General features: G+C 51.4%; 1 protein-coding gene across 1 annotated transcript in view; it reads left to right on the top strand.

Moving 5' to 3' along the window:
- LOC138557980 (GTPase IMAP family member 4-like) overlaps positions 1-20,744 on the top strand; it is a 343,359-nt gene that overhangs the window by 71,699 nt on the left and 250,916 nt on the right. The window contains exon 2 of the mRNA XM_069642637.1: positions 11,116-11,195. Coding sequence (XP_069498738.1) covers positions 11,173-11,195 — 23 coding nt within the window. The 5' untranslated portion in view covers positions 11,116-11,172. The remainder of the gene's footprint in view (positions 1-11,115; positions 11,196-20,744) is intronic.

The following is a 20,744-nucleotide window of genomic DNA, read 5'->3' as shown; positions in this document are numbered from 1 at the left end:
TCCTCTGCCTGCGGACGTGGCTATCCGGGTCCGGGTTGAGCCTGTCCTGACTGGTGTGGCATTGCGTCAACGGGCCATGCGAGGTGACCTGCAGTCTTTTCATGAGGAGACTGCCCTTCATCTCGAATGGCTCGTTGACCGCGTCGGCCTACTGGGACAGGTCACCCAGGCCGGATTCCTCCATTTGATGGGGCTTGCTCAGACCCCCTCCTCAACTGAACCCCCTATGCGCCAGTCGTCCTCCGTGCCATCTTCCCACCCATTAGTCACCTGGGTGCCCTGTGGAGCTGCCTCTGACGGTGCGGCCAGGCTGGTGGAGGAGGCATCCCTGCCACAGTCGGGAGTCGGACGTCCAGCAGGGGTGGCCACATCAACGACTGCACCCCAGCCAGCGGAGGATGTGCAGGCAGCAGAAGGCAGTCCACGGGCAGAGGCACAGCAGCAGCAGCAACGTGGTGGGAGCCATGATGGCTCGGGGCCTTCGACATTGGAGGGGCAGGCATCGGCCGGAGGGCAGGATGACCCAGGACGGGAAGTGTCTTCCGTGTGGCAGCGGTTGGGCCACGCCATAGATGCGGAGCGGCAGCGGGCGGAAGAGGCACGGCTCACGATGGTCAGGGCGGAGGACTCCATGCGGAGGGCCTTGAGGCGAGCCGAGTGCCTCGAGGCAATCCGCAGGGAGTTGGAGGTGGACATGTCGACGGCCCTGCGTACCCTCGGGGCCATGGAGGAGGACCGCCTCCGGGACATTGAGCAGGAGTTCAATGATGCCCTGGCCCGGAACATCCCGAAGTGAGCCGTCGGACTAGCCCGCAGTCCTGGTAAATAGTTCTGTAGTTAGTGTTAGGTTTCCTTTGGTTTTGCATTTTTTTTGGACCTTTTGGACAATGGGCCACATTTTTGTATATAGTTTTTTTTTATTAGGTAGTGTTATTAGATAGGTTTAATTTCTTCTGTTGGGATCATGGACCCTGGATTGTTTATCTGTATATAGTTGACTGTTGGATTTTCATTTTCTTTTTTTATTTACCCATCTAGCAATGGTTTTCGATTTTAATTTTCAATTGGATTTACTTTTGTGGACTGTGACTTTGGACACCTTTCCTTTGGATTATGATTTGTGGTTTTGCATTATTTCACGGACATGCTGTTTTTTTTTTTAAAAATTCCCATTTTTGTTTGTTTACTTTTGATTCAATTTATGTTGCTTTTAATACATATTTTTTTCTTCAAACTTCAATGTGTAGTATCATCTCATTGGTTTCATGCATATCATGATATGGGTTTTGACATTCACTGACACCCATTGAGTGTATGTGAGGGACATGTGTTCATTTACAAACTTGCAATTGGGGTTGTATCATGTAATTGCCATTTCTAAATGGGTGGATGCAATACTCGGGTGGGTGTTTGGCATTTGGAGGCTGACCATAAGGGCCAGGGATCTAGATTGTGATGACATGTTGGCTGGGGGACATGTGTGTGGGCCTGGTGGAGGGTGCCTTGCACTGCTGGGGGGTGGGGGTGCTGGGAGACATGAGTGGGGGCCTGGTGGAGGGTGCCCCTGGATGCTGGGGGGTGGGGGTGCAGGGGGACATGAGTGGGACATGAGTGGGGGCCTGGTGGAGGGTGCCCCTGGATGCTGGGGGGTGGGGTGCAGGGGGACATGAGTGGGACATGAGTGGGGGCCTGCTGGCAGGTGCCCCACAGTGCTGGGGGGTGGGGGTGCTGGGGGACATGAGTGGGGGTCTGGTGGAGGGTGCCCCACAGTGCTGGGAGGTGGGGGTGCTGGGAGACATGAGTGGGGGCCTGGTGCAGGGTGCCCCACAGTGCTGGGGGTACTGGGAGACATGAGTGGGGGCCTGGTGGAGGGTGCCCCACAGTGCTGGGGGATGGGGGTGCTGGGAGACATGAGTGCGGGCCTGGTGGAGGGTGCCCCACAGTGCTGGGGGGTAGGGGTGCTGGGAGACATGAGTGGGGGCCTGGTGGAGGGTGCCCCACAGTGCTGGGGGGTGGGGTGCTGGGAGACATGAGTGCGGGCCTGGTGGAGGGTGCCCCACAGTGCTGGGGGGTGGGGTGCTGGGAGACATAAGTGGGGGCCTGGTGGAGGGTGCCCCACAGTGCTGGGGGTGGGGGTGCTGGGGGACATGAGTTGGACATGAGTGGGGGCCTGCTGGAGGGTGCCCCACAGTGCTGGGGGGTGGGGTGCTGGGAGACATGAGTGCGGGCCTGGTGGAGGGTGCCCCACAGTGCTGGGGGGTGGGGTGCTGGGAGACATAAGTGGGGGCCTGGTGGAGGGTGCCCCACAGTGCTGGGGGTGGGGGTGCTGGGGGACATGAGTTGGACATGTGTGGGGGCCTGCTGGAGGGTGCCGCACAGTGCTGGGGGGTGGGGGTGCTGGGAGACATGAGTGGGGGCCTGGTGGAGGGTGCCCCACAGTGCTGGGGGATGGGGGTGCTGGGAGACATGAGTGCGGGCCTGGTGGAGGGTGCCCCACAGTGCTGGGGGGTGGGGGTGCAGGGGGACATGAGTGGGACATGAGTGGGGGCCTGCTGGCAGGTGCCCCACAGTGCTGGGGGTGGGGGTGCTGGGAGACATGAGTGGGAGCCTGGTGGAGGGTGCCCCACAGTGCTGGGGGATGGGGGTGCTGGGAGACATGAGTGCGGGCCTGGTGGAGGGTGCCCCACAGTGCTGGGGGGTAGGGGTGCTGGGAGACATGAGTGGGGGCCTGGTGGAGGGTGCCCCACAGTGCTGGGGGGTGGGGGTGCTGGGGGACATGAGTTGGACATGAGTGGGGCCTGCTGGCAGGTGCCCCGCGATGCTGGGGGGTGGAGGTGCTGGGAGACATGAGTGGGGGCTTGGTGGAGGGTGCCCCACAGTGCTAGGGGGTGGGGGTGCTGTGAGACATGAGTGGGGGCCTGGTGGAGGGTGCCCCACAGTGCTGGGGGGTGGGGGTGCTGGGGGACATGAGTTGGACATGAGTGGGGGCCTGGTGGAGGGTGCCCTGCACTGCTGGGGGGTGGGGGTGCTGGGAGACATGAGTGGGGGCCTGGTGGAAGGTGCCCCTGGATGCTGGGGGGTGGGGGTGCTGGGATACATGAGTGGAGGCCTGGTGGAGGGTGCCCTGCATTGCTGGGGGGTGGGGGTCCTGGGAGACATGAGTGGGGGCCTGGTGGAGGGTGCCCCTGGATGCTGGGGGGTGGGGGTGCAGGGGGACATGAGTGGGACATGAGTGGGGGCCTGGTGGAGGGTGCCCTGCACTGCTGGGGGGTGGGGGTGCTGGGAGACATGAGTGGGGGCCTGGTGGAGGGTGCCCCTGGATGCTGGGGGGTGGGGGTGCAGGGGGACATGAGTGGGACATGAGTGGGGGCCTGCTGGCAGGTGCCCTACAGTGCGGGGGGGGGTGGGGGTGCTGGGAGACATGAGTGGGGGCCTGGTGGAGGGTGCCCCACAGTGCTGGGGGGTGGGGGTGCTGGGGGACATGAGTTGGATGAGTGGGGGCCTGCTGGCAGGTGCCCCACAGTGCTGGGGGGTGGAGGTGCTGGGAGACATGAGTGGGGGCTTGGTGGAGCGTGCCCCACAGTGCTGGGGGGTGGGGGTGCTGGGAGACATGAGTGGGGGCCTGGTGGAGGGTGCCCCACAGTGCTGGGGGGTGGGGTGCTGGGAGACATGAGTGGGGGCCTGGTGGAGGGTGCCCCACAGTGCTGGGGGGTGGGGTGCTGGGAGACATAAGTGGGGGCCTGGTGGAGGGTGCCCCACAGTGCTGGGGGTGGGGGTGCTGGGGGACATGAGTTGGACATGAGTGGGGGCCTGGTGGAGGGTGCCGCACAGTGCTGGGGGGTGGGGGTGCTGGGAGACATGAGTGGGGGCCTGGTGGAGGGTGCCCCACAGTGCTGGGGGGTGGGGGTGCAGGGGGACATGAGTGGGACATGAGTGGGGGCCTGCTGGCAGGTGCCCCACAGTGCTGGGGGTGGGGGTGCTGGGAGACATGAGTGGGAGCCTGGTGGAGGGTGCCCCACAGTGCTGGGGGATGGGGGTGCTGGGAGACATGAGTGTGGGCCTGGTGGAGGGTGCCCCACAGTGCTGGGGGGTAGGAGTGCTGGGAGACATGAGTGGGGGCCTGGTGGAGGGTGCCCCACAGTGCTGGGGGGTGGGGTGCTGGGAGACATGAGTGCGGGCCTGGTGGAGGGTGCCCCACAGTGCTGGGGGGTGGGGTGCTGGGAGACATAAGTGGGGGCCTGGTGGAGGGTGCCCCACTGTGCTGGGGGTGGGGGTGCTGGGGGACATGAGTTGGACATGAGTGGGGGCCTGGTGGAGGGTGCCCTGCATGGCTGGGGGGTGGGGGTGCTGGGAGACATGAGTGGGGGCCTGGTGGAGGGTGCCCCTGGATGCTGGGGGGTGGGGGTGCAGGGGGACATGAGTGGGACATGAGTGGGGGCCTGCTGGCAGGTGCCCCACAGTGCTGGGGGGTGGGGGTGCTGGGAAACATGAGAGGGGCCTGGTGGAGGGTGCCCCACAGTGCTGGGGGGTGGGGGTGCTGGGAGACATGAGTGGGGGCCTGGTGGAGGGTGCCTCACAGTGCTGGGGGGTGGGGGTGCTGGGAGACATGAGTGGGGGCCTGGTGGAGGGTGCCCCACAGTACTGGGGGGTGGGGGTGCTGGGAGACATGAGTGGGGGCCTGGTGGAAGGTGCCCCACAGTGGTGGGTGGTGGGGGTGCTGGGGGACATGAGTTGGACATGAGTCGGGGCCTGCTGGCAAGTGCCCCACAGTGCTGGGGGGTGGGGTGCTGGGAGACATGAGTGGGGGCCTGGTGGAGGGTGCCCCACAGTGCTGGGGGGTGGGGGTGCTGGGAGACATGAGTGGGGGCCTGGTGGAGGGTGCCCCACAGTGCTGGGGGGTGGGGGTGCTGGGAGACATGCGTGGGGGCCTGGTGGAGGGTGCCCCATAGTGCTGGGGGTGGAGGTGCTGGGAGACATGAGTGGGGGCCTGGTGGAGGGTGCCCCACAGTGCTGGGGGGTGGGGGTGCTGGGAGACATGAGTGGGGGCCTGGTGGAGGGTGCCCCACAGTGCTGGGGGGGTGCTGGGAGACATGAGTGGGGGCCTGGTGGAGGGTGCCCCACAGTGGTGGGTGGTGGGGGTGCTGGGGGACATGAGTTGGACATGAGTGGGGGCCTGCTGGCAGGTTCCCCACAGTGCTGGGGGGTGGGGTGCTGGGAGACATGAGTGGGGGCCTGGTGGAGGGTACCCCACAGTGCTGGGGGGTGGGGGTGCTGGGAGACATGAGTGGGGGCCTGGTGGAGGGTGCCCCACAGTGCTGGGGAGTGGGGGTGCTGGGAGACATGAGTGGGGGCCTGGTGGAGGGTGCCCCACAGTGCTGGGGGTGGAGGTGCTGGGAGACATGAGTGGGGGCCTGGTAGAGGGTGCCCCACAGTGCTGGGGGGTGGGGGTGCTGGGAGACATGAGTGGAGGCCTGGTGGAGGGTGCCCCACAGTGCTGGGGGGGGTGTTGGGAGACAGGAGTGGGGGCCTGGTGGAGGGTGCCCTGCACTGCTGGGGGGTGGGGGTGCTGGGAGACATGCATTGTTTATCAGTAGTGCAAGGTGACATGTGGCTTGGCTGGGGGGCATGCCCATGGTGGATGAGCTGCCTGCGGGACATGAGCAGGGGTGCAGGGTAGTCCCCCGTGGTGTGGGCTGCCTGCAGGGGCCATGGAGGTTGTAGAGCGAACACCTGGGAGGACCCACACGGCCAATTCACGTGTAGTACTCCACGGAACCCCTGAAATACACGTACCCTGCTGAAATCGCGTGTGAAACTTCCCGCGCACCCCGAAATACACGTACACAGGACATTCATGTATGGAACTTCCCGTGCACCCCTGATATACACGTACCCTGATGGAATCGCGTGTGGAACTTTCCGCGCACCCCTGAAATACAAGTACCCTGCTGAATTTGCGTGTGTAACTTCCCAAGCACCCCGAAATACACGTACCCAGGACATTTGCGTGTGGAACTTCCCGCACACCCCTGAAATACACCTACCCAGCTGAAATCGCATATGAAACTTCCCGCGCACCCCGAAATACACATACCCAGGACATTCACGTGTGGAACTTCCCGTGCCCCCCTGGAATACACGTACCCAGCTGAAATTGCGTGTGAAACTTCCCGCGCACCCCTGATATACACGTTCCCTGATGGAATCGCATGTGGAACTTCCCGCGCACCCCTGAAATACACGTACCCTGCTGAATTCGCGTGTGTAACTTCCCACGCACTCCGAAATACACGTAGCAAGGACATTCGCGTGTGGAACTTCCCGCGCACCCCTGGAATACACGTACCCAGCTGAAATTGCGTGTGAAACTTCCCGTGCACCCCCGATATACATGTACCCTGATGGAATTGCATGTGGAACTTCCCGCGCACCCTTGAAATACACGTTCCCTGATGGAATCGCGTGTGAAACTTTCCGCGCACCCCTGAAATACACGTACCCTGCTGAATTCACGTGTGAAACTTCCCGCGCACCCCAGTAATACACGTACCCCGCTCGCACAGGGCCAATCGCGTGTGAAACTTTCCGCGCACCCCAGTAATACACGTATCCAGCTGAAATCACGTGAGAAACTTCCCGCACACCCCAGTGATACACGTATCCCGCTTGCTGTGCTGGTACAGGGTTAGCGCAGCCCTTTGTGCTGGATTGGGGATTTTGATGGCTTTTCCCTACGCAAGGGGCGTTCTTGGGGGCGTAACTGGTGCTGCTGCAGGCTCGCTGCGCCACTGTGCACCACGGCTGGTTTTGGTGGCTGGAATCCATGAATACGCTGTGCGCGGAAATGTATTTTAGGGCACGCGGCTGGCGCAGGGATTCGCATGCGCACACTGAGCGCCAGCCGCGTGCACCACTTGTGCGCTGAATTCTATGAATTACCCCCAAAATGTTCCTTAAATCTGTCTCTCTGACTCACAAATGCCTCCACCAAGCTGCCCCTCACTACTTGATAACGAGATTCACTAGACCGGTTTCCTGCCGCCCCTCTAGAAAGGCCAACTCTAACTTTCTACTAGTGCCAAGATTCAAACGTACTATGTCTGGAGGGAACAGCTTTCCTGTCAAAGCAGCACAATTTTGGAACTCCCTACCACCATCCCTCAGGGAATACCTTCCCTACCCACAATTCAGATCCAATACCATCCTGTGGATCAAGGAACATGACATCTAACGCACTTCCTTTGCTGCGATATACTATAAATTCTGTAAATTGTGTATAAATTGTGTATATCCTGTCATCTTCTATACTCAGATTTATCTACAACCTGTAAACTATGTATATTTCCCGGTTATTATATTTTGATGTATCGGTTCTAATGCTTTGATGCTTCCGGCAATGTAAGCCAGTTGGATGCCATCTACTGTGCGCTCTGTAACCTAAGCTGTACAATCCTCTTGTCGCTTTTGCGCCCTGCTACCCACGGGTTAGGTGCGCACTACAAATAATAAACATAAACATAATAACAACATTCAAACCAAAACTTATCATAAACTGACTGAAGTTAATTCTGTGTTGCTTGCCCAGAGCAGCCATCAAAGGGCCACTATTGATAATATCCTTCGTGGTGAAATCCATAGAGCAAGAAGGAATTGCAGTATGACTTCAGATTACTCCAATGAATGTGAAACTCTTAAACAAAGATTCATGAATAGAGGGTATAAATTGCATACCATCAATAAAGCAGCATCAAAATTTGCAGATAAAAATCAGAGAGATTTATTGGTGAATAAGAGGGTACCTAAGGAAACATCATCGCAAATCTCTATCATCACAAGGTTGTCTAAGGACTCTTCAACTCTATACAAACTAGTTAAAAGGCACTGGCATATCCTTCAATTAGATAAGGATCTAGGACCATTTTTATCGGACAAGCCCAAATTCACGTTCACCAAAGCGACTACTATCAAACAGAAAATATGTCTATCTTTTTTGGACACCACAGATGCTGGTCCTTGTGGTAATTGGCTCAAAACAGCAAATGGTTTTTACAAATGCTGGAATTGCAATCAATGTCCTTATGCTTATGATAATTGTCAATCATTTACTGATGCTTTTGAAACAGTTGTGAAAATCAACAGTTTTATCAATTGCAAGTCATGTTATATTGTATACGCAATTATATTGTACATTGGGAGTACTATGCGACAATTAAGAATCAGAATTAGAGAACATCTAGCGAGTCTCAGGACGCACGAGGCCAAATCACCTCTTGCCTTACATTGCCTTACATTGGCAACTAGAACACCAACTTAGTGATAAAGCGAACCTCACATTTTTGGGCAAAAGAGGGAGCAATATTCAACTTCGACTGAGACAGATGGAATCCAAACTAGTCTGTTTCCCCTGATGTAATGTGAGGGGCTTGAACAGCGATCATGAAATGCATGTGTTTCTTTAATCCATTACTAACGCTGGTCATGACCAAGCACTAGTTGATTGTGTCTGATATCACACACCAAAGAAATGTTGTGTTATTGAATGACTCATACGTGATGTTTGACATCTATAACAGTGTTTGTTTATCTACATTGATAATTAGGGAAGTTATAGTACTGCTTTTTCATTCATGCTAGACAATCTATCCAGTTTTTCGCTATGATATATGGTCAATGCTTGAGGATTCCTCAGGTCTCTCACCATAGTCATCTTTTCTCAAATATGAGATAATAATTGGAATCAAGTCTGCAATGAAGAAATACTCACTTAAAATTGGGCACTTTGTGGTTTGCCACCTGTTCCTTGTTTTCATTTTCCACAAAACATTTTGTGGGCCAAATTCCTTTTTGCCCACCTACTCCTTTTGTTCTGTTTGAGTGCTTGTTTCAACCACCTCCAAGATAATTAGTGTTTTCTAGAGGAACGTATCAAGCCGATTTGTTTACAACATGACATTATACGCGATCGACGTATGACGTCATCACGTCACCTACGTCACTTCCGTGACGCAAGGGTGATAACCGCTACATGGAATGGTGGTCCGTGTGCACCAATTCAATTTGCAGGGATCTGGCCCCTTTATCTCTTAGTTGCTCCGATTTTCGGGTAAGCGTGATCTTGGTGTTTACCTGTGTGCTTTGGATACCGCATTAAATGAGCCATAATAGTTAGTTCTTAATGGGGATTGGTACCCATCAGTGGCATCTTGCCTTAACTATATTGGTTTTCAGTTTGAATTGTGTAAGAGGGTCGCTTATTTTGAACATGGCTATTGTGACTAGCAATAATCATTAGCCCACTGTTCCAGTGAAGCTATAGTATGGATATATTCCTTCCTTAGTGACAGGACCATGAGGGTTTTCTCTCCATCTGCAGCAGCTGAGCCCATCCCCATTACCTGTGGGTGTCCCAGGGATCATGTGTCTCTCCAACCCTGTATAACATTTTCACCAAGCCCCTTTTTGATGATCTTGATCATCTGGGTATCACCTACACTAACTATACAGATGATACCCAGATCCTCCTATCACTCACTGGGGATTATGATAAGGATTTAGCCTTGGTGAATGGTAATTACAGCATCGTTCAGGCATGGATGGCTAATCACGGCGTCTGCCTGAACGATGACAAAACAGAGCTCATCATCCGGGGCACTGCACCTCTCCTAACTAGACTTAGCTCGGAATACTTATCTTTCATTATCTATGGGAATACCATAAAAGTAGCCAAAGAAGTAAAAACATTAGGCTTTTACCTAGATTCAACCTTAAACTTTACTGAACAGGTAAATACCCAATCTTCATCCACAGCATACACCTGAAAGTTAATTAGAGCCGGTAAACAATTCCTATCGTCTAACAGTTGCATGATCCTAGCCAGAGCTTTGATTCTCTCCAGACTAGATTATTGTAATGCCCTATACATCGTCGCCAATACGTACATTATTACTAAAATATAGGTACTCCAAAACAATGCCCTTAGAGCTGCTCTAAGTATCTCTAGGAAAGAACACATATCGGACACAAATAGAAAATATAAATGGCCTTCTACACATGGGAAAATGCAACTAAAAATTGCCTCTCTCCCCCGTATATGCCTTAATAACAAGGCACCACGTTACCTGATGGACAGAGTCTCTAGAAAATCTTCAACCAGACCATTGAGAAGGACTAACTCGAACGGTCTTCAGGTGCCTCGCTTCAAATGATCTACCATCGGAGGCACTAGCTTCACAGTCAAAGCGGCACAACTGTGGAACTCCTTTCCAGCCTAATTGAGAATGGACCAAACCTTCCCTAAATGTAGACAGAATATGATCAAATGGCTCCCAGAGAATGACAACTAATCTTGTCTAACTAGATGTGCAATTGTAAATAATCATTCTGCTGCACACTCTCTACTAGCCAGTGCATACATTTCCACACATGCCCTAACCACTGTAGATATCCTCATACTTCTGTCTCACTGTACTTACCTGTCTCTCTGTATTTACCTCCATGGATTACGCCTTTCTAGATTGACACAAAATCGTCTCCATGACCAGTTCCAACCTTATGTTGCTCCACACTACCTCTGCAACTAAGTTGTAAATTTGCGGTAAATACGTATGTTAAATACGTTGTATTGTAAATATGCTGTTTGCATGACGAAGCTGTAAATATATTGTTTGCATGACGAAGCTGTAAATATATTGTTTGCCTTAAAATTGCTGTAACTAAGCTGTACTCCTGCTTACCTCTTGCGCCCTGATACCTTCGGGTGTGGCGCGCACAATAAATAAATAAACAAACAAACAAGCAAACAAAAACACATGTGCCAGGAAGACAACAGCACAGCCGTTTTTGTGGCACTGTTTAAATGTGGTTTATAGGTGAAGAGGATTTCGGCTTATGGCCTTAAACGCACCCCACAATACAAACGAATGGCCTAAGACACTAGCCTTTCACTCTGTCATCAGGAGTACTCTGTGTATGTATCTGTCAATAAGGTGTGCTCAAATTGACATGCTGTTTTTCTTCATTACAACAAATACAAATTCAATATTACTGTCCCAGGCCGACATATAATCACCCACAAGGGAACTTCCAGTGTAAAATGTCGACATTTATTTTTTTCAGCAACGATGACAACCTTCTAAAATCTGCAAGAAACCCTTGTGACAGAACCCAAGCATCATGGCTGGGAATCCTAGTCAGAGGTATGTGCCTTTTACATTTGCCTTTTCCTTAAGCAATAGCCACTCGCGGGTCAGAGCGACCAAGCTGCAAGGACACTTAACATAGACTTGGTAGTGCTGCGGCTGGCTGAGACTGACTGCCCAGCGAGTGGTCATCAATTGATTAATAGTACCCGCAAGTGGCAAATGGGGGTGTTTTTCTCCCTGGCCACAACTGTGCACTTTGACTCCCTTGTCAGTCTTCATTACAGCAACATAATGAAAACTGACAATAGACTAGAAGAGTCTAGTTAGGCTAGTGAGAAGAAGCAACACTTTAATTAGGTTTACTTCAGAGTTTTTAAAATAAATGTGTGAGGCCAGAAATATCCATGGTGCAAGAGGAGACTCTGGGGGCTGTCAAAGAATGTGGACCTCTGTTATTCAATACGGCATGCTCAGTGATTGGCCATCTCCTTGGGTACCAGTCAGCTGGAAATAGTTAATCATTTGAATTTAGTTTAGTTTATTATTTGTATAGCGCCGCCTGGCCCTGGGGCATCCAGGTGCTTGGCATGGCTACATTGTTGTAGGCATGGTTACAAAAATGCAAAAATAGTACAGTCGCAGTGAGCATATAATCATTACATGAAGTATAGACATTATGAGGTATTTAAATGGTTTGTAAATTGTGCAGATTGCACAGGCAGTATATGAGCATTAGCAAGGTTGTTGAGAGCATAGTAAGGCATTTACGTTTCTGCAATATATACAAGAATTGTATGAAGTTGAAGTATTTAGATTTCTTTGGCAAGTAACCATGTTTTGGCACTGTGTCTGAAGCGGTGAAAAGAAGGTTCGGATCTGAGATTGGTTGGTAGGGAGTTCCACAGTTTAGCGGCGAGCGCAGGGAAGCTTGTGCCGCCTGCTTTTTGGAGCTTAAATCTGGGGACATTTAAGCAGTGTGTTTGGGCTGATCTGGTTGGGCGAGATGGGGTGTGGTGCGTAAAGTTGTTCGAGAGGTATCTAGGTGCTTGGTTGGACAAGCATTTGTGTGTAAGAGAGAGTGTTTTATACTCGATTCTCTGAGGTATGGATAGACATTGGGTGGATCGTCTAGCGTCAGAGATGTGCTTGTGTTTGGGTATGTTCAGTGCTGCTCTTAGTGCATTATTTTGGATTACTTGAAGCATGTTGATGTACTTTTGGCTGGTCCCAGATAGAGTGCATTGCAATAGTCAACTTTTGAGAGTACTAGAGCTCTGGCTAGCGTAGTGCAGTTGGAGGTCGAGAGGTAAGGTCTACTGGCATTGATGAGCTTACAAGTGTAAGCGGTGACGGAAGAGATGGCATTGATTTGTCTGGTTAGTGTAATGGAGGAGTCAAGGTAAATCCCAAGATTTTTAAAGCTGTTGGAGACAGAGATGTTGTTGCCGTCAATGGTGAATGTATTAAATGACATTTGAAATACAGTTTTGGTGGTAGTTTAAGGGATATCATATTTTCATTCCCTTTTCATTGCTGTTTCTGCAGCAAGTTAAGCAGTATCCCAGGACAGTAAGCCCACTTTTCTTGCTTCTGCAGAATCAAGATACGTGTATTATGCTTTTTCACCGGAGTGATAACTTGGACCTACATTGTAAGGGTGAGATGTCTGGTGATGTCATTGAAGAGTACACAGAGGAGCTCTGTCTAGCTCCCTGTATCCTTCACTTAAGGGTCTCCTTATACCCCAGTTCATTAGATTAGGGCTGTCTCATTACGTCTAGACCTTCTCACCATGAGACATTGGGGGTCATTCCAAGTTTGGAGGTAAGTAACGGTCCTAACCGGCATGGCGTAAATAGCGTGTCTGGGCAGTCATTAGTCCGCTAATAGAGGAAAATTACGACTTTGTGGGCACAAGCTTTGCGCCATGCCGGTAAGTTCATTACTGCCATGCCGTTAAAGGCACGAAAAATGCCCTTAGCGTCATCATGCATAGCGCAGATAGCACTACCGGCATGGCCCAATGCAGCATTAGCGGTGACCGTTATTAGCAGTGACCGCTAATAACAGTCACCGCTAATAAGCGGAACCGGAGTAGCGTCATCTCACAGGAACGGGAAGGAGCACGGTGGCCATATTTAAAAACACAATCCATTGCCATCCTCACCACACAGGACCTGTGGGACTCTGCTGTTTTTCAGAAAACATTCTCCAAACACACCACTATGCCCAAGGCCCTTAAGAAGCGAACTGCCCGCCAGCGCAAGGAGAGATTCAACGAGGATGAGTTGGAGATGCTGGCTGGGACACTGCAGGAGCATGCTGGTAATGTCTTTGCAACCAGCATGAAGAGGGAGGCCATATTAAAAAAAAGGAGATCTGGGCACTTGTGGCACAGAAAGTTAGTGTTTTGGGAAACACCCCACGAACCACCAAAGACTGGTGTAAGCGCTGGGACGACTTGCGACTCAGAGTGAGAAATATTCTCTCAGTCAACAGGAGCCAGGCAATGGCAACAGGAGGAGGAGCCAGCTCACCCATCAAGCTGACCCCATGGGAGGGCATCTGTGCCAGCATGATTGGAATGGAGGGGATTGAAGGTGTTCCCGAGATGGAGTGTGGCGCCACAACATCGGCCAATGGAGGTGAGTGTCCTAAAAAAACACTGTAATGCCAAATCTGATGAAAGTCAACCAATATGTCGGTCCAAAGAGTCAAACCATGGTCCAACACACACACACACACTCCCAGCAAAGTAGCCGGACGCATCACAGACACATGCAGATGCCTGCAGCAAGGCAATGCCGTACCTGACACATACCACACAAAGATGTAAATGCCATGAGGCACACAGCATGCAGGCCCCAACAAATATGCATGTCAGATAGCATAGCTCTTGGCCAACATGAGTGACGTCGACGTATGCCTGCATAACCCACCCATGTATCAAACAACGTGCTCATCTAAACTCAAAGGCCTATTACCCCCAATTGCGTGGATGATCAATTGTCCAAATGTATCTATGATGCCTATCAAAACATCACTCATGCCGTCCCTCTGTTCGACCCCCACAGGCTCTGACCATGACAGCGATGGGCAGGACACAACCCCTGCAAAGACCACACCCCGGAAGAGGTCCCGGGATGACGCCAACCGCCCTTCGACCTCGAAGGGACAACCCAAGAGCCACTGTGCACCACCAGGCAAGACACCCCAGGTTGCCAGTACATCGGTGCCGCCAAGGGCCGGAGAGGCCGAAGCACCACCACCCATTGGCCATCCTGAGGAATCAGGCGAGGCACCACACTCTGAGGAGTCAAGTTTGGCTGGGGAGGTGGTAGCCCCAGCACCCCTGGCTGTGGAGGACACACAGGATGACATATGGATGCCCGTTGAAGACAATGCATCAGAAGTGGTCCGCACGCCCAGTCCAACGGCATTCCCCCAAATATCATCCCTTGAAACTGACCACACCACCACCCCGGAGCAGTCTGGCCAGGAGCAAATGGAAGGGCACTTCAGTCCCATATTGCCGAGTATAGAGGCTGAGCAGGACAGCCAGGGACCATCAACCTCCACAGGTGCACCCGCAGGCCCGCAGCGGTCAGAACAGTTGACTGCCCTTGTGTGGCAGTTTGTTGAGGACAGCACTCTGGCCAGACAGGAGTGGCGGGAGAACATCGCCTCTCTAGGCAGGTCCTTCACAGAGAACACCACCTCCATGGCCAAAATATTTGCCGATAACACCAGCCGCCCTGCGAGGAGGTCTCCGCCCTCCACCAGGTACTAGGCCGCATAGCCGATGCCATGGAGGCAGGGTATCTGGCTAACCAATCCGAGCAGGCGGTGACACCGTCATCATCTAGCTTGACCCAGACGAGCCCGCTCCGCAGGTCAGCACGTACCCAGCACCAGCAAGACATGCCGCCACCTTGGACCAGGGAGTGCAAATTGATAGCCAGGGCAACCTCATGTAGGCATTAGAGACTTAATGGGACATGTGTGGGTGAGTTGTGGGGGGAGTGGGAGGAGGTGAAGGTGTGTGGGGGAGTTATGGGGTAGTGGGAGGGGGGTGAGAGTGTGTGGGGGAGTTGTGGGGGGAGGGGGCTGAGTGTGGTAGAGGGTTTTTGCACTTTCATTATCATTGTAATATTTAATACATCTGTTGTGTGAAAAACAAGACCTGAGTGGACATTCATCATTGGGCATGTGTCATTTATTCATATACAGTGCATAGTGTACATGTACCCCCACACCCAGTGCCCTCTGTCCAACTATCATGTCACCCTCTGCAGCCATGTGTGTCAGAAATATTGTGCAATCACTGACTGGCGCACAGCACGTCCCTCCTGTGCATCGGGTCCGTGATGATGTCCAGCCACATCTTCTTCTTCCCCTTCATCATCACCAGGTGGTAGTAGTTGAATGTCAGGGGGAAGGGGCATGTTCCGGCGGATACATATATTGTGAAGCATGACACATGCCATGATGATCTTGGCCACCTTCTCATGCCTGTAGAGGAGTGCCCACCCGACTGGCTAAGGCAGCAAAATCGTGCCTTCAACATGCCAAAGGTCTGATCGATGACCACACGGGTACGGGTATGGGAATGATTGTAGTCCTCCTCGTGCCTGTTCTGTGGGTTTTGGACAGGGGTGAGGAGTCACGGCTTCAAGGGATAGCCATTATCACCTGCATGGGAGGCAATAAAAGGTATATGTCAGTCGATTCATGATGGACAGCTGTACTAGTCACACATGCCTGCAGATTATCCTTGGTCACATGCACATGTCCCTGGATGTATTTACGCCATCTTCAGTCCCTCAATGTGTCCGGTGCCATGGGCTAATGGTGTGGGGTGCATCTTCAAGATGATGCATGGTGCGCACTGACCTCTTGTTGCACATGCATCGTGTACGCATACAGCTGTGTTCGTGTCAAATTTGTGATGTGTTGTGTTCTGTGAGATTTACTTAGAGGGAGCATTGGCAGTAGTCTGTGCAATATTAGGCAATCAACGCTGATCATTCCCATGGTGACATGCATCACTCCTGTGGATGTGGTGGCCCTGTGACAGACAGTGGATTCCCTTGTTGGTTCAGTTCAATGCACTCCCAGTGATGCGTGTCCTGTGTGGTGATATGCTGGAGACAGCAACATAGTGCATATGCACTGCATGTTGCTAGATAGCGTTACGGAAGGTGAGGACCGCTGATTAGTGGTGCACGTGTTGTGGGATGCGGGGTGGTTTACTGTTAGTCAGGTAGTGATAGGTGTCGACCTTTCTTCATTCCTATGGGATTTGGGTGTCATGTACCGTTTGTGATGCTTTGGGGCAGTGTTCGTTGATGTGCACATCGTGCAGTCACATCAACATTGACAGCATGGTGGTGTGTGCAGCTCTCCCCCCATTTCAATGCCATGTGTCAGTCATGCAACTTACCAAGCAGCCAGGCATGTCATCCAGCATGTCGCTCCGTGAAGTGTGGTAGCGTGGAGTTCCACAGGACCATAGAGTCATGAGTTGATTCGGGATATTGGGCACAACAATGTGTGATGATCTTGCTGACGTCGCATACCATCTGCACATTGATGGAGTGGTTTTGCTTGCGGTACACCACCTCCATGGCATGCGGGACCACCAACTCCACATGAGTGCGGTCAAGGACACCTACAAAATTTGGCATGCCTGCCAGTGCATGGAAGCCAACTTTTGTATCAGAAATCTCCTGGGGAGTCCGTGGTAGGGATATGTAGTCCCTTGTGTGCTTGAGGAGGGCATCCAGCACTTGGTTCAGAATGCGAGAAAATAAGGGTTGTGATATGCCATGCATGTGCCCCACTGTGTGCTGGTAGGTGCCTGTGGCAAGGAAGTGGAGCACAGACACTACCTTCAGTAGAAGGGGGGATGGCGGTACGTTTTTCAATGAGGCTGACAATGTCGTCGTGTATCATGTCCACGATGGTGGTGATGGTGTCCCGGTCCAGACGGTACAGGGTGTGGATCTGCTCAGGGGTTAGGTTGAAAGGACTGACTCTGATGCGAGGGATTGGGGCTGCCTGCATGGTAACGCTGGCTGCACTGATGGGGCATGCTGGGCCTGTCTCACCCTCCTTCTCCTCCTGCGTCTCCTCTGTGGTGCCGGCTGTTGTTGTTGTTGTTGCTGGCATGGCAATGCAAGCATGTCCTCCAGCTCCAGTAATGCTACTACTATTGGAATCATCTTCATGTAGGAGGGGGTGTAGTGTGTGGGTGTGCTACTTTTGTACTGGGCCAGACTCCATTGCCTCCACCTGTCCTCATTGTGTGCACCTGTGGCTGTTGGGAACACTGCACATGGAATTTCACGGTTGGTCAGAGATGCTGGTATTTACAGCATGCCGGTAACCACTTTTAACACCTTCATGATGCCGGTATTTGCATGTCCGCTTCACTTGTGATCTCCTCCAGTTTACGGCATGCCACTATTGCCGGCATGATGGCTCGCGTGCCCGCGCCCATGCCGCTATTAGAGGCACCGTACTTTACAATGCTGCTAATAGTGGTTTGGCTGGTCAGAATAGCCTGTAGCGGTAATCCTTTAGTGGCATCGTTTTTCCCTTACCTCCAAACTCAGAATGAGCCCCACTGTCTTTATAATACTCTTTAGTATTATTTGGGATAGAATTATACACATCTAAATTCTGCTGTTCCCACAACCCCAAGGATACTAATGATACACTAGCTGAGAATTGGATGGGGTCTTCAGCCAGTAGTTGAACGTTTACACTGACCATTTGTACTTCCTCCTCTGGAGCAAAGGCTAAGGAGACAGTGTGGACCCCTGAAGGTTTACCCTTACATCTGGTATCCCCTTTCACATGGTCAGTTGAACCACAAACATAACATTTTCCAAATGGCTTTATGAATGGTGGCTTGCACTGACCCCCTTCAGGTCTGGGACCGGAAGGTACACTAGCCTGATTCGGTTTCCCTTGTGGCTTACCCTTAGAGTTTTGTTTGGGTCCTTTTTCTGAGTGACCTCAGAATCCTTGTGAGTGGCCCTGTTGGCAACCCACAAGTCAGCAGCCTTAGCTATTTTCTTAGAATATATTTCCTTTGAATCAGCCAAGTGCTGTCTGAGCTCAGGAGAGCAGGCATCATAGATAGACTCCAACATGACAAGATTTTTCATTCCTTCATAAGTGTTCCCTCTGTAACCCTTAATCCATCCGTCTAAGTTATTCAAATATTCACTCACCCAGGTAGCCCAAGGGGTACCATCATGCTTTTTGAGGGTCCTAAAACTCTTAAGGTACTGGGAAGGGGTCTTCCCAAATCTAGCTATCAAAGCACATTCATAGTCGATCCTATCCTCCTCCCCCAACTCGATTACCACATCAGATGCAACAGGTGGGAGCCTAGAGAATAAGCAGGGGATCAACTGATTCCCTGTCATTTCCTGGAGCCCATGAGTGTACTCAAACACAGCTAACCAATCTAACACATTCAACGTAGGTTCATACATACCCACAATCTCTTTAGGCATCCGGGGTCTCTTTGGACTGGAAGATCTAGAGGATCCGGGGAGAGAAGAATTTTCTACAGACAATTTCTTCATCTCAAGCTCATGATTGAGCTCCATTTCTCTGAGTCTTAGTTCTTGGTGCTTCTGTTCAGATTGGGCACTAATTCTTTTAAATTCAAGTTCAAGCCTCATTTTTTCTAGTGAGATAAATTCAGGACTTAATGTGGGACCTGACAAAGGTCCAGTAGACAAGGCTTGAGGCCTTTGAACAGGTCGAGGCCCCGTGGGGGCTACATTGTCAGCCTCCTCTTCCTCATCTGACTCAACAATAACATCATCAACATTATCATCCTCAATGTTTGCTACATTTGCTGGAGGGGTAGGCACTACAGCCCCACTCTCCAGACTTTGGTTTTCTAACAATCTTTCTATCAACTCTGATTTCTTGTCTTTGACAGGAAGACTTTTCTGTCTGCACAGATCCCTTAAATAATCAGCAGTATTTACAAGGAGGATCTCCTGGCTATATCTTTCCATAATTGACTTTTGTTTAAAATAAACATTTAGTGATTGTTAAGCCTTGTGGTTAATTGAACCAAGGTACTAGGAGCACTCTAAAATGTAAACTCAATACTTTATCCTCACCGCTGTACACCAAGATTTTTAAAGCTGTTGGAGACAGAGATGTTGTTGCCGTCAATGGTGAATGTATTAAATGACATTTGAAATACAGTTTTGGTGGTAGTTTAAGGGATATCATATTTTCATTCCCTTTTCATTGCTGTTTCTGCAGCAAGTTAAGCAGTATCCCAGGACAGTAAGCCCACTTTTCTTGCTTCTGCAGAATCAAGATACGTGTATTATGCTTTTTCACCGGAGTGATAACTTGGACCTACATTGTAAGGGTGAGATGTCTGGTGATGTCATTGAAGAGTACACAGAGGAGCTCTGTCTAGCTCCCTGTTAGGCAGAATCCTATGCAGTTCCCTTAGGGAGCACTGCAGAAGATTAGGACTACAGGTATATGCAATAAATCCCCTTTGGTATCAGTCTGTACCACACAGATTTAGTTGGTAGCTGTGGCTGAGCAGTCAGGCTTATCTCAAGAGGGAGATGAGCAGTATTCAGGGTTTACACAATAGGGCTAGAGTATTATGGAACAAGGAAACACTGACCAAAGCTTTGTATCAAAAAGAATATATATATTTATTTTACACACTCTTAGTTCAACACACAAATCACTATCATTAAAACAAGTTAAAACAGTCAAGCAGTCAAGAAAAGTATACACAACTCCCTATTTAAATTGTAGACAAGTTTGAGCAAGAGTGAAAACTGAGCAAAACGGCACAGTGTAAACCAAGCAGAAATGGCACTCTATCAATTTCTTCAGAAGGTGGGAAAGGTCAACTTATACAGGGTTATACTCTTAAACACACCAGCAACACTTCCCAATCGGATTGTGAACAAGTTAGGCAAGACAGTACTTTAGCATCAGCAATACTTAGGTGAAAACCGAGCAAAATGGCACTTCAACAAAATAGAAAGGGGAAGGAAAGGTGGTTATAAGAGTTTTAGATGCACCAACCCATTTCTTGATGAAAAGCAATCTAGAGAAGGCAGTTTAACGAAATTAGCCAAAGTCAATAGGCCTGTGCCATCGTCAGTGGTACAAGGCAAAGTGCCTGGGTTCAAACGGTTCTAGTAGCTGCAGTCAAGTCTTTCTTTAACAGTTGAAAAGGAGGGTGCAGAAGGTAAGAAGACAATGTTAGACGATACGGGCGGCCAACGCAGAAGGTAAGTAAAGGATTTAAAACATTTTTAGCAGTACCCAATGAAATGGGAGGCCTACGGAACAATGTACCTTAAAAGTGGAAGAGGCTCCGGCGGTGGCGGTAGTTCCTGGCAGTTCCTGCAATTTGGGAGATCCAGCAGAGGAAGAGATGTTCTCGTCGTGGAAGAAAGTGCGAGTTACTGCACTGCCCTGGGATGAAGCCAGCCGCGGGGAAGCCAAAACCGAATAAAAGGTATGCTCCTTTAAATCACGTTTGTGGTGGACGGGTTCCTGGCTATCAGTTCTCCTAGTGCTTGGCAC

The sequence above is a fragment of the Ambystoma mexicanum genome, unplaced genomic scaffold, assembly GCF_040938575.1.
Source record: "Ambystoma mexicanum isolate Mex_15411 unplaced genomic scaffold, UKY_AmexF1_1 Mex_scaf26, whole genome shotgun sequence".
NCBI lineage: Eukaryota > Metazoa > Chordata > Amphibia > Caudata > Ambystomatidae > Ambystoma > Ambystoma mexicanum.
Note: the sequence above shows the minus strand (reverse complement) of the source record. Positions and strands in the feature narration are given on the sequence as shown.